This window comes from Salmo salar, chromosome 18 (genome assembly GCF_965601325.2).
Source record: "Salmo salar chromosome 18, fSalSal1, whole genome shotgun sequence".
In the NCBI taxonomy this organism is placed as follows: domain Eukaryota; kingdom Metazoa; phylum Chordata; class Actinopteri; order Salmoniformes; family Salmonidae; genus Salmo; species Salmo salar.
In genome coordinates, this window is record NC_138308.1 from 91,186,161 (window position 1) to 91,200,516 (window position 14,356).

Sequence of the window (14,356 nt, forward strand, 5' to 3'; positions counted from 1 at the left end):
AGATAGGCAATGTCATAACGTCAGACTTTGGAACTTTGTGTTCTGGGTAAAATATACCACCCCCCAAAAAAAAGGAGAGTGAAAAAGGGAAAGGGAGAACAAGAGAGAGAAACCGCAGTGTCATTGAACCAGAGATAGAGAGGGAGGGAGAGAGAGAAAGAGTTAGATAGATAGAGAGTGAGAGTGAGAACAGACATGGAGCAATGGTTATGTGTAATGATTGACCTCACCTTTGACCTCTAGGCCAGATTTTTATGCATATAGAGATGTACTAGAGAGCTCATCTCCTGTCTTTGCAATGGCCTTTGGTCCAAGTGCTCTCTATCCAACTTCATGTTTATGCATGCTCACTTTTTTCTACTTTTTATATATATAGAAACATATTTAAATCGTTTTCATATATGTATTTACTGTATGTATGTAATTAAACAAGTATTTATATAGTAGTCAGTATTTTGTGAGATTACAACTAGCCTCAAGGTTGGGAATTATGTTTAGTCTGTGGTCTGATGAACAGCATCAAAATGCTATATTTTTTATTAAGATTTCTTATTTATACCATTCATTATCATTCGTACTCATTTCAACAAATGAGTACAAACTGCTCCATACTTACTTAAACTACATGGTTGCCATAGATACCAACGTATATCAATCTCCTCTGGTCACAAAACACTGTGCAATACAAAATAAAGAGTATTCTTAAATTACCAGTGTGGCAGATTTTCTTTGTCTTTATAACAAATCACCACATCCTCATCGGCAGACTCAACAGCCTCGGTTTCTCTAATGACTACCTCGCCTGGTTCACCAACTACTTCTCTGATAGAGTTCAGTGTGTCAAATCGGAGGGCCTGTTGTCCGGACCTCTGACAGTCTCTATGGGGGTGCCACAGGGTTCAATTCTCGGGCCGACTCTTTTCTCTGTATACATCAATGATGTCACTCTTGCTGCTGGTAAGTCTCTGATCCACCTCTACGCAGACGACACCATTCTGTATACTTCTGGCCCTTCTTTGGACACTGTGTTAACTACCCTCTAGACGAGCTTCAATGCCATACAACACTCCTTCTGTGGCCTCCAACTGCTCTTAAATACAAGTAAAACTAAATGCATGCTCTTCAACCGATCGCTGCCTGCACCTGCCCGCCCGTCCAGCATCACTACTCTGGACGGTTCTGACTTAGAATATGTAGACAACTATAAATACCTAGGTGTCTGGTTAGACTGTAAAATCTCCTTCCAGACTCACATCAATCATCTCCAATCCAAAATTAAATCTAGAATCAGCTTCCTATTTCGCAAACAAAGCATCTTTCACTCATGCTGCCAAACATACCCTCATAAAACTGACCATCCTACCGATCCTCGACTTCGGCGATGTCATTTACAAAATAGCCTCCAATACCCTACTCAATAAATTGGATGCAGTCTATCACAGTGCCATCCGTTTGTCACCAAAGCCCCATATACTACCCACCACTGCGACCTGTACGCTCTCGTTGGCTGGCCCTCGCTTCATACTCGTCGCCAATCCCACTGGCTCCAGGTCATCTACAAGACCCTGCTAGGTAAAGTTCCCCCTTATCTCAGCTCGCTGGTCACCATAGCAGCACCCACCTGTAGCACGCGCTCCAGCAGGTATATCTCTCTGGTCACCCCCAAAGCCAATTCCTCCTTTGGCCGCCTCTCCTTCCAGTTCTCTGCTGCCAATGACTGGAACGAACTACAATAATCTCTAAAACTGGAAACACTTATCTCCCTCACTAGCTTTAAGCACCAGCTGTCAGAGCAGCTCACAGATTACTGCACCTGTACATAGCCCATCTATAATTTAGCCCAAACAACTACCTCTTGCCCTACTGTATTTATTTATTTATTTAATTTGCTCTTTTGCACCCCATTATTTCTATTTCTACTTTGCACTTTCTTCCACTACAAATCTACCATTCCAGTGTTTTACTTGCTATATTGTATTTACTTTGCCACCATGGCCTTTTTTGCCTTTACCTCCCTTATCTCACCTCATTTGCTCACATTGTATATCGTCTTATTTTTCGACTATATTATTGACTGTATGTTTGTTTTACTCCATGTATAACTCTGTGTTGTTGCATGTGTCGAACTGCTTTGCTTTATCTTGGCCAGGTTGCAATTGTAAATGAGAACTTGTTCTCAACTTGCCTACCTGGTTAAATAAAGTTGAAATAATTGTTTTTATTTTTTAAAGAGCCCCTTTTCAGTGTGTCTACTACGGTCTACTAATATCAGTCTCTTAATATTCTTTATTTTCATAACGCAAACTTTGGAAATAAAGAATAGCCGTTGTTTACATATTTGTGAAATGTTTGTACAGATTTAGCATCTTACTTTGACCGGTATTGTCACAGCAAAAATAATCCTGCAGCAACAGGATTTGAGTCCATAAAGTTGTTTGATCGGCAGTTAGGCTATTAGCTGACCAAAATTAGACTACATGAAAAGTGCAATACTGATAATGTAACTGTGTGTTAATGTGGGTTTTCAGTGAATTTATATGATTCATGAAGCTCATCTGCATTTCCTGCAGTGCAGGAAGAGAGATCAAATTAAGATCCGACAGCTGTACAAGATGAACCGAACTGTATAACTCACATGTCTACATACTTCTGGCTTTGAGCATCACACGTTCTATTTTTTCCGAAAAAAAATCTCCAAGTCAGTTAGAAAACATAAAGATTTGAAATGAGATGCTACAAAACCAATAAAAGTACTGCGAAGAGAAATACATTTGACTTTAGTTCTCTAACCAAACTGCAATGCAGGGTATATTAAATGCAGTTCATCATGATATATTTTGGCATAGAGAAATAATGACTGTGTGCAACCCATATGGTTTCATAGACATGTACAGCATAGGTATTTGGGATTGCTACAGATGTAGGATCTTGATTAGACCTATTTTGTCACAGAAAAATAATCCTGCAGCAACAGGATTTGAACGTTTAGTCCATAATGTTGCTTGATTGGTGGTTAGGCTATTGGCTGGCAAAAAGCAGACTACTAAGTGCAATATTCTTATTATAACCGTGCGCTAGTGTGGGTTTTCAGTGAATTTATATAATCACAAAGCTCATCTGCAGGAAAAATTCTCAGCAAGAAAATAGTGATCAAATTAAGATCCTACATCTGTAGGTCTAATGTTCCTTGCACAATGTCAGGGTCAGCCAAGTATGTATCATAGAGAGAAATAGAATAGTGGTGATCAGAGACCAGTTAGCCGAGATGGTCTCTTTCTTGCTTCTCTCTCCCTCTCTCTCTCTCTCTCTCTCTCTCTCTCTCTCTCTGTCTCTCTCTCTGTCTCTCTCTCTCTCTCTCTCTCTCTCTCTCTCTCTCTCTCTCTCTGTCTCTCTCTCTGTGTCTCTCTCTCTCTCTCTGTCTCCCTCTTTCTCTCTCCCTCTCTCTCTCTCTCTCTCTCTCTGTGTCTCTCTCTCTCTCTCTCTCTCTGTCTCCCTCTCTTTCTCTCCCCTCTCTCTCTCTCTCTCTCTCTCTCTCTGTCTCTCTCTCCCTCTCTGTCTCTCTCGCTGTCTCTGTCTCTCTCTCTGTCTCTGTCTCTCAATTCAATGAAATTCAATTTGCTTTATTGGCATGACATAAGAATGTACATATTGCCAAAGATTTCTTTGGTAATCAATATTGTCAACGGGACAACAGTAACAGCAATAATCAAGGGTTATCATCCATACAATGGATGATAACAATAACAAAGGCATAGAGGACATGTGCAGGTTGGTTGGTCTGTCAGACAGTCCCTCATCTTATGGCAGGCAGCAATGTAGTGCGCTGCCAACCCACAGCTCTCTGTGTCCTCCCCCAACAGGATGGGTAGTCTATTCTCATCAGAAAGGTCTTTGAAACCTTGAATAAGGGTTTCAAATTTGGTGAAATTACACTCTCTAATTGTTTTATATTTTGGGGGAAGAGAGGAGGGGTAGAGGAGAGATGGAGGAGGAGAAGAAGGGTAGAGGAGAGGTTGGGTGGAGGAGTGGAGGAGAGAGGAAAGGTGGAGGAGGGGTGGAGGGCTGGAGGGGTGGAGGAGAGGAGGGGTGAAGGAGAGGAGAGTTAGAGGAGAGGTGGAGGGGTGGAGGAGAGGAGCGGTGGAGGAGACGTGGAGGGGTGGAGGAGAGGAGGGGTGGAGGAGAGGTGGAGGGTTGGAGGAGAGGTGGAGAGGAGGGATAGAGGAAAGGTGGAGGAGATATGGAGGGTTGGAGGAGAGGAGGGGTGGAGGAGAGGAGAGGAGAGGAGAGGAGGGGTGGAGGAGTGGAGGGGTGGAGGAGATGAGCGGTAGAGGTGAGGTGGAGGGGTGGAGGAGAGGTGGAGAGGAGGGATAGAGGAAAGGTGGAGGAGAGGTGGAGGGGTGGAGGAGAGGAGGGGTGGAGGAGAGGTGGAGGGGTGGAGGAGAAGTGGAGGGGTGGAGCGGTAGAGGAGAGGTGGAGGGGTGGAGCGGTAGAGGAGAGATGGAGGGGTAGAGGAGAGGTGGAGTGGTGGAGGAGAGGTGGAGGGGTAGAGGAGAGATGGAGGGGTGGAGGAGAGATGAGGGGTAGAGGAGACGTGGAGGGGTAGAGGACAGGTGGAGGGGTGGAGGAGAGGTGGAGGGGTAGAGGAGAGATGGAGGGGTGGAGGAGAGGTGGAGGGGTAGAGGAGAGGTGGAGGGGTAGAGGAGAATGAGGTGGAGGGTTGGAGGAGAGGAGGGGTGGAGGAGAGGTGGAGGGGTAGAGGAGTGGTGGAGGGGTGGAGGAGAGGTGGACAGGTGGAGGAGAGGAGGGGTGGAGGAGAGGAGGGGTAGAGGAGAGGTGGAGGGGTGGAGTGGTAGAGGAGAGATGGAGGGGTAGAGGAGAGGTGGAGGGGTAGAGGAGAGGTGGAGGGGTAGAGGAGAGTGAGGTGGAGGGGTAGAGGAGAGTGAGGTGGAGGGGTGGAGGAGAGGAGAGGTGGAGGGGTAGAGGAGCGGTGAGGTGGAGGGGTGGAGGAGAGGTGGAGGGGTGGAGGAGAGGTGGGGTGGAGGGGTGGAGGAGAGGTGGAGGGGTGGAGGAGAGGTGGGGTGGAGGAGAGAACCTCTATACTCTGTGCTGTTGAACACTCAGTGAGCACTAGACAACCACTCATATAACACGCTGGCAGCTACACACACACACACACACACACACACACACACACACACACACACACACACACACACACACACACACACACACACACACACAGGGGACTGTGGTATTGAAACGTGTGTCTCTGCCGTCCCCTCCTGGTGAACACACTGAACCAGTTCCTTTTTTCTGTACAAAATATACAGTTGAAGTCAGAAGTTTACATACAGCTTAGCCAAATACATTTAAACTTAGTGTTTCACAATTCCTGACATTTAATCCTAGTAAAAATTCCCTGTCTTAGGTCAGTTAGGATCACCACTTTATTTTAAGAATGTGAAATGTCAGAATAATAGTAGAGTGATTTATTTCAGCTTTTATTTCTTTCATCACATTCCCAGTGGGTCAGAAGTTTACATACACTCAATTATTATTTGGTAGCATTGCCTTTAAATTGTTTAACTTGGGTCAAACGTTTCAGTTAGCCTTCCACAAGTTTCCCACAATAAGTTGGAGGAATTTTGGCCCATTCCTCCTGACAGACATGGTGTAACAGAGTCAGGTTTGTAGGCCTCCTTGCTCACACACACTTTTTCAGTTCTGCCCACAAATGTTCTATAGGATTGAGGTCAGGGCTTTGTGATGGCCACTCCAATACCTTGACTTTGTTGTCCTTAAGCCATGTTGCCACAACTTTGGAAGTATGCTTGGGGTCATTGTCCATTTGGAAGACCCATTTGCAACCAAGCTTTAACTTCCTGACTGATGTCTTGAGATGTTGCTTCAATATATCCACATCATTTTCCATCCTCATGATGCCATCTATTTTGTGAAGTGCACCAGTCCCTCCTGCAGCAAAGCACCCCCACAACATGATGCTGCCACCCCCGTGCTTCACGGTTGGGATGCTGTTCTTCGGCTTGCAAGCCTCCCCCTTTTTCCTTCAAACATAACGATGATCATTATGGCCAAGCAGTTCTATTTTTGTTTCATCAGACCAGAGGACATTTCTCCAAAAAGTACGATCTTTGTACCCATGTGCAGTTGCAAACCGTAGTCTGGCTTTTTTATGGCAGTTTTGGAGCAGGGGCTTCTTCCTTGCTGAGCGGCCTTTCAGGTTATGTTGATATAGGACTCGTTTTACTGTGGATATAGATACTTTTGTACCGGTTTCCTCCAGCATCTTCACAAGGTCCTTTGCTGTTGTTCTGGGATTGATTTGCACTTTTCGCACCAAAGTACGTTCATCTCTAGGAGACAGAACGCGTCTCCTTCCTGAGCGGTATGACGGCTGCATGGTCCCATGGTGTTTATACTTGCGTACTATTGTTTGTACAGATGAACATGGTACCTTCAGGCATTTGGAAATTGCTCCTAAGGATGAACCAGACTTGTGGAAGTCTACAATTTGTTTTCTGAGGTCTTGGCTAATTTCTTTTGATTTCCCCATGATGTCAAGCAAAGAGGCACTGAGTTTGAAGGTAGACCTTGAAATACATCCACAGGTACACCTCCAATTGACTCAAATTATGTCAATTAGCCAATTAGAAGCTTCTAAAGCCATGAGCACATTTCCTGGAATTTTCCAAGCTGTTTAAAGGCACAATCAACTTAGTGTATGCAAACTTCTGACCCACTGGAATTGTGATACAGTGAAACACATTGGAATTGTGATACAGTAATATGATAAATAATGTGTCTGTAAACAATTGTTGGGAAAATTACTTGTGTCATGCACAAAGTAGATGTCCTAACCGACTTGCCAAAACTATAGTTTGTTAACAAGAAATTTGTGGAGTGGTTGAAAAATGAGTTTTAATGACTCCAACCTAAGTGTATGTAAACTTCCGACTTCAACTGTATATACTGTATTCTAGTCAAGGCTTATCCTATTCAACTATTGCTGTACATTGGCTATTCTTCAGATATGCTACATATTCTATCCATCTACTGTCCATATTGTCTACACATCCCATCACACACATTATATATATTTATAAAACGGGCCTGTCGAAATCATGAATCATCTGGCATCATTTTTATGGATATGAATACATTAATCAAAATAACGTTTTTAATGAAAGTATGTCAATATACCATATACCACGGCTGTCAGCCAATAGGCATTCAGGGCTTGAACCGCCCAGTTTAAAAATATTTAAGTGATAATGCCCTGAATGCCTATTGGCTGACAGCCGTGGTATATCATACCGTATACCACGGGTATGACAAAACATATATTTTTACTGCTCTAATTACGTTGGTAAGGAGTTTATAATAGCAATAAGGCACCTCTGGGATTTGTGGTACATGGCCAAAATACCACGGCTAATGGCTGTATCCAGAGGCTCCGCGTTGCCTAAGAAGAGCCCTTAGCCGTGGCTACTTTGAAGAACCTCAAATATAAAATACAATTTCAATCTCAAATATAAAATATATATTGATTTGTTTAACACTTTTTTGGCTACTACGTGATTCCGTATGTGTTATTGCATTGTTTTGATGTCTTCACTATTATTATACAATGTATAAAATAGTAAAAATAAACTTTTGACTGGTACTGTATATACACCTGCTCGTAAAACAGTCGAACGCTCCAGTCCCACTGTCCTTGCAGACACCTAAAAACAAAACAGTTCCCCACATATCTCCAATAACACGCCTCAAATATCCCAGTGACTATACCATAATTATATCTTTATCAATTACGGATACATTATTTTGGTTATTGTTTCAGTTTGATTGTGTAATAGTTTGAATAGTTTTGCACTCTTCCTGGTTTTAGTTCACACCATGTTCCATGAGTTAAAAGGTCGATAGTAACAAACGCGATACAGTCAAAATACAGAGCAGTTTGTGTGTGGGTTGCTTTGCGTGTACCAGTTGATTCGTAGAACCTCTAGGTTGTAACAGCTGATGGTAGTCTTTTTTAGGACGATATTGAATTTCAGCCTACAGTGTTAATTCTGTGCAGCCATAACTCGCTCATCGATATCAGGACGTTTGGAGGCGGTGCAGCGATGGTAGACTACTACTGTAACATTTGTTATTTCGTCCGATGCTACATTGTAACTCGCCAGAACATTTAGAGTTACATTGTAGCTAAAGTTTTCTATCGTCTCTAAACTTCGTCTTGTGTTGTTCGTCGTGTCAAACAATAGAGATATTTGTGAAGTAGGTTAATGCCGAAGCGAGTCTCGGGGTGAACTCAAACTTCCTTTTCTCTGCTCAACCACGAATACGGACGATTATCATCAACCCAACAACATGAGAAGTCGAAGCAACTCGGGAGTGAAACTGGACAACTATGCCCGGATAGTGCATCAAACCATACTCCGACATCAAGTGAGGGTTGTTTATATGTTGTCTCTTCTGCTAACGGTATATTTGTTTTAGGGCCATCCATTCTAACCTCTAAACTAACCTACTGTCTGTGGGCGATGGGACATGTTAACTGTTACACACACCAGCTTGTAGAACATTCATGTTTACATAGCGTGATCACTGGTTTTAGAGAAAGCTCACACAAGCTCCCCTTGAAACGACGTATCACTTATTCTTATTGATTTCTCTCTCTCAATTTCAATTTAAGGGCTTTATTGGCATGGGAAACATATGTTTACATTGCCAAAGCAAGTGAAATAGATTATAAACTAAATGAAAAACAATAAAAAATGAAATAAACAATAAAACATTAACAGTAAACATTACACTCACATAAGTTCCAAAAGATTAAAGACATTTCAAATGTCATATTATGTCTATATACAGTGTTGTAATGATGTGCAAATAGTTCAAAAGGGAAAATAAACAAACATAAATATGGGTTGTATTTACAATGTTTGTTCTTCACTGGTTGCCCTTTTCTTGTGGCAACAGGTCACACATCTTGCTGCAGTGATGGCAAACTGTGGTATTTAAAATAAAAATAAAACATTTTATTTTACATTTATTTAACTAGGCAAGTCAGTGAGGAACAAATTCTTATTTACAATGACGGCCTAATTCACGCAATAGATATGGGAGTTTATCAAAATTTGATTTGTTTTAGAATTCTTTGTGGATCTGTGTAATCTGAGGGAAATATGTGGCTCTAATATGGTCATACATTTGGCAGGAGGTTAGGAAGTGCAGTTTAGATTCCACCTCATTTTGTGGGCAGTGTGCACATAGGCCGTCAAAGACAGGCTTTCTCAATAGTAAGGCTATGCTCACTGAGTCTGTACATAGTCAAAGCTTTCCTTAATTTCGGGTCAGTCACAGTGGTCAGATATTCTGCCACTGGGTACTCTCTGTTTAGGGCCAAATAGCATTCTAGTTTGCTTACTTTTATTGTAAATTCTTTCCAATGTGTCAAGTGATCACCTGTTTTATAAGACTCCAAGATGGCAGACTGAGCACAGCGGTGCAGATCGCCTCAAGATAAAAACGTAATATTCAATATCTGTAAGTTAGACTATATAATTGCACTTCTTATACTCATAACGTTAAATCTGGAAAACAACACAAAATAAATCCTAAGGCTTGAGAAATCTATCGTCAAATATTACAAAAACAAGCTACACTCAAACATGACGGAGATTCGATTATGTTCGTTGTTACATTAGTAGAGGAGCAGTATACCCTGTAATAAACATCCGCCCATAACTCATCACTGATAGTCAGACCTCCTCCCATAACTCATCACTGATAGTCAGACCTCCGCCCATAACTCATCACTGATAGTCAGACCTCCGCCCATAACTCATCACTGATAGTCAGACCTCCGCCCATAACTCATCACTGATAGTCAGACCTCCACCCATAACTCATCACTGATAGTCAGACCTCCTCCCATAACTCATCACTGATAGTCAGACCTCCACCCATAACTCATCACTGATAGTCAGACAACGGTCCTTTTCCCTGATTCTTTTCAAATGAGTAAAGCAGGATCCCCCTTTCTCAGAAACAATTCTAGTAATATGATATTTTCCCGTTGATGGATTGTGCTGTAGCAAGAAGGGTCTCAACTTCGTTCAGCTGAGCTCTAAACCTACCCTTGGAAGTAAATGAGGAAGTTACGTGTCTAATTTGAAGATAAAAAAAAAAAAAACATTGAATCTTGGCACATTGAATTCACTGCAGAGCTCTTGAAAGGATTTCAGTGTAGTGGTGTTCTGATGAAACAGGACTGAACAGGTCCTAGAGGATGCCAAAGATGAAAGTTGGCATCGCTCAGGGCTTTTTCCAAGTCTGGGTTGTATATTATAGGTGAGTGAGAACATTTTTGGGAGGAAATGCCAAGGTATTTCTTACAGTCCCTCTACGCTAGTAGGGTGCTGTAAATCACAAAGGTTTTGGCCATGTTGCCCACTTCACTAAAGTTATTAATGAATATAATTGAACTTAGGGGCAATGAACCACAGGATTGGGCTTCTATCTGAATCCACATTGACTCTTGTCTGTTCTGTGATCCATGTTAGCATGTTGTGGATTTGGGCAGACCAGTAGTACAATTGAAGGGAGGGAAGGGCAAGACCACCCTTAGATTCAGGTTTCAATAGAGTGGAGAACTTGATCCTAGGTTTTTTTTTTATTGCCCCATGTAAATTTGGTGATGCTTTGGTTAGTTGTTTTGAAACTGGGAGATAGCATGGGAGCATCTGAAATAAATAGTTCAATCTAGGGAGGATGTTGATACGAATAACATTGATTCTTCCGACTAAGCTAATTGGGAGGCAGGTCCAGGTTTGGAGATCTTTCTTGATTCGATCCAGGAGTGGGAGATAATTTTCCTTGAAAAGGCAATTCAGATCAGGTTTTACAAAGATCCCAAGGTATTGAAACACCTGCGTCTTCCATTGGAATGAACTTCATAGAGCTGTTGAGTGTAAGATTGATAGGGCAAACAGTGGATTTGTTAAAATGTATTTTATATCTTGAAAACTTTCCGTACTGCGCAATTGTGTCTAAAATGGTAGGGATTTCTCAGGGTTGGATATGTAGAGCAAGACATCACCTGCGTAGAGTGAAATCTTGTGCTGAAGGCTGCCTGCAGAAACACCCATAATACTTGGATTGCTCCTTATCAACTCTGCCAGAGGCTCCGCCCCCAACAAATAGAGCAGGGGGGACAGTGGGCACCCTTGTCTTGTGCCACGTCCCAAAGGGAATCTGTCAGAGTTCAGTCCGTTAGTATTCACCATGGTTTTTGGATGACAGTATAGGGACTTCATCCATTTAATAAAGTTTGGGCACATATTGAACTTTTCTAAGACTGAGAAATGAAAGCTCCACTCCATTCTGTCGAACGCCTTCTCAGCATCCAGTGAAGCCAGCAGGACAGGGGTCTTCTGTGCGTTTACTTGATCAATAATATCAAAAAGACGGTGAATGTTATCAGGTATGAATGTTACCTGTCTCTAATAAATCCAGTTGGGTCCGCTTTTATTATTTTGGGAAGAAGAGTGTTTAGTCTTTTGGCAAGCAATTTGGTAATTATTTTGTAGTGGAAATCCAACAAGCTTATGGGCCGGAAGGACGAAGCAGGATAGAAGCTCCTTGTCTTTTATAGCAGCACTGTAACAAGGGCTGTGTACATAGTCTGGGAGAGCTCCATTTTTGCAAAAATCATCCAGCATTGGCATGAAAATAGTGCTAAGCTGGGGCCAAAAAGCTTTGTAGAACTCTCTGGGGAATCCATCTGGGCCTGGGGACTTATTAGGTGGCATGGAGATAATTGCTTCCAGGACCTCCTCAGGAGTGAAGGGGGAGTTGAGATCTTCTTGGTTGGTCTCTGATTGTTTTGGTAGCGAGATTCCCTCTAGGAAGGAATGGAGTTCTGCATCTGTATGTTTTCTCTAAGAATTATATAGTTTGCAGTAAAAATCATGAAAGTTACATTGATCTTATTTGGATCGTATGTGACCTCGTCCTCTGCTGTTCGGATGGCCGTGATCGTACGCTCTGACCGCTCTTTCTTTAAAATTGGTAAGCAAGAAATCTACTAAGCCCGTTTCTATACTCATGGTATTTCTGTTTTAGTTAAGTTTATTTTTTTATCTCCCGAGTATAGTCCAAGTTCAGTTTGGCTTTGGCTGCTTTAAGTTGACTCCAGGAGGCGCTGTCTGGGGATTGTTTATGTACTTTTCCACAGCGTTCCAGCTCCCTCTCAAGATCTAGCCTGTGTGCTTCCATTGATTTTTTTCTTCTTAAAGGAAGCATATGCAATTAAATGACCTCTTAGTGTGGCTTTGGCAGCGTCCCACATTGTGGCTGGAGAAACAGGAGAATCTTTGTTGTCTTGTGTGTAGTTGTCTATCCGTGTAGTAACCAATGTATGGAACGCTTCGTTTGATGACATGGTGTTGAATTTCCAGCTCTTTGACCATGAGATGTTTTTGCAGTGGTCAAAGCGGAGGTGGACAAAGGCGTGATCTGAAAGTGATATGGTTCCGATTGTACACGTGGCAGAATTTATGAAACTCTTTGGGATAAAAATGTAATCTATACGGGAGTAGGTGTTATGGACATTAGAGTTGTATGTATAGTCCATAGATGAACTATTAGTCTCTCTCCAGATATCTATCAATCCCATCTCTTTAGTAAGACAGTTCAACATCTTTGCAGATCTAGGGTTTGTGGTGGGGACTTGAGATAATTTGTCCAGGGTTGGGTTGAGGGTACAATTATAATTTCCAGCCAGCACTCCAAAGGAAACTCAATGCTCATTGAACAGGGTTGTCATTTGACATGAAAGCAGGAGTATCCGTGTTAGGGCCGTAACGTTAACTAACTCACTTTTGTACATACCTTATTTTAGCACCCAAAAAACGTAATACTTCCAGATCAAATGTAATATCGATACCATTTGTAAAGCACAATTTCTCCCCTTTCCAACAAAATCGATGACGAGACCTTCATGATGCCCACCTCTGCATGATTCAAGAAGGCAGTGAGCTCCGTCGGGTCTTTTTAAAAATGGCGGTGATAGTGAAAAGGAGAGAGATGTTGTATGGGGAAAACAGCTTTTTTCACCCGATCTGTCCAACTTATCACCTCTAAAATGTAAATAAAACACTATAAAGAGTTTATATAATATGTCATTACATACCTATTTGAAGGTTTGTGTCGAATTTGAATCGGGTATTTAGGTCGGTGCTAAAGTGATCTTCAGAAGTAAACAGCGGCTTTGAGAGTCATGATAGCTTGCAGTGATGATGCAAAAACTGACTAGGTATCCCCCTTATCCTGTCCCTCTCTTGTTTTCAAACGGTGAGAAAGTGCTACACCTTGTGGAGAGAGGCTGTACGACAGAATGAGTTGCGTTATGGGTGCTGTACGTCATGATACGTCACAATTTAACATATAGCGTCGAAGGGGTCAGTTTTTTTTTTTCTTCAACTTTTCTCCAATACTATTGGTCCATTACCATGTCAATCAACGCTTGAATAGAAACGTAGTTCACACCCCAGATTTTGATGTCAACACAGTCGCTACAGTGCCATTACTTTTCATTGCAGCCTCGTTTGAATGTCGCGGTTGCGTAAATTTGTACGGAATGGGGTTAGTCACTGTTATATATTTAAGATAGTAATTGGTTGCTTATACAGTGACCCAGTTACCAGAATAAATCTTCCCTCCGGATCAGATATGTTTTTGTCAATTATGAATGGAACATGCTCATGGATAAGTATGGCTGTGCCTATATGGTTTGATTTAAAAGTTGAGAAATACACCTGTCCCACCCCAAGCTCTGCAGAGTTGAGCATGTTCGGCATCACAGAGGTGTGTCTCTTGTAATAGTGCAATGTCTGCTTTTTGCCTTTTTAATAAGAGCATATATATAGTATTTTTCTGTTTTATTACATGACCTAGACCATGGCAGTTACTAGTCAACGTCATCAAACAGTAATGGAACTCTAGTGCAATCTTAACATAATCACTAGTTAACTACACATGGTTGATGATCTTACTAGTTTATCTAGCTTGTCCTGCGTTGCATATAATCGATGCGGTGCCTGTTAATTTATCATTGAATCACAGCCTACTTCGCCAAACGGGTGATTTAACATGCGCATTCGCGAAAAAAAAGCACTGTCGTTGCACCAATGTGTGCCTAACCATAAACATCAACTCCTTTCTTAAAATCAATACACAAGTATATATTTTTAAACCTGCATATTTAGTTAATATTGCCAGATAAAAGAAATTCATGTTAACTAGGGAAATTGTGTCACTTCTCTTGCGT

General features: G+C 42.0%; 1 protein-coding gene across 2 annotated transcripts in view; it reads left to right on the top strand.

Moving 5' to 3' along the window:
• The first annotated feature begins 7,902 nt into the window (after window positions 1–7,902).
• Window positions 7,903–14,356, top strand: part of phka1a (phosphorylase kinase, alpha 1a (muscle)) — a 53,314-nt gene continuing 46,860 nt past the window's right edge. The window contains exon 1 of one of the 2 annotated variants that reach the window (XM_014156626.3): window positions 7,903–8,469. In XM_014156626.3, coding sequence (XP_014012101.1) covers window positions 8,392–8,469 — 78 coding nt within the window. In that variant the 5' untranslated portion in view covers window positions 7,903–8,391. The remainder of the gene's footprint in view (window positions 8,470–14,356) is intronic. The other variant, XM_014156625.3, reaches the window with a different exon arrangement.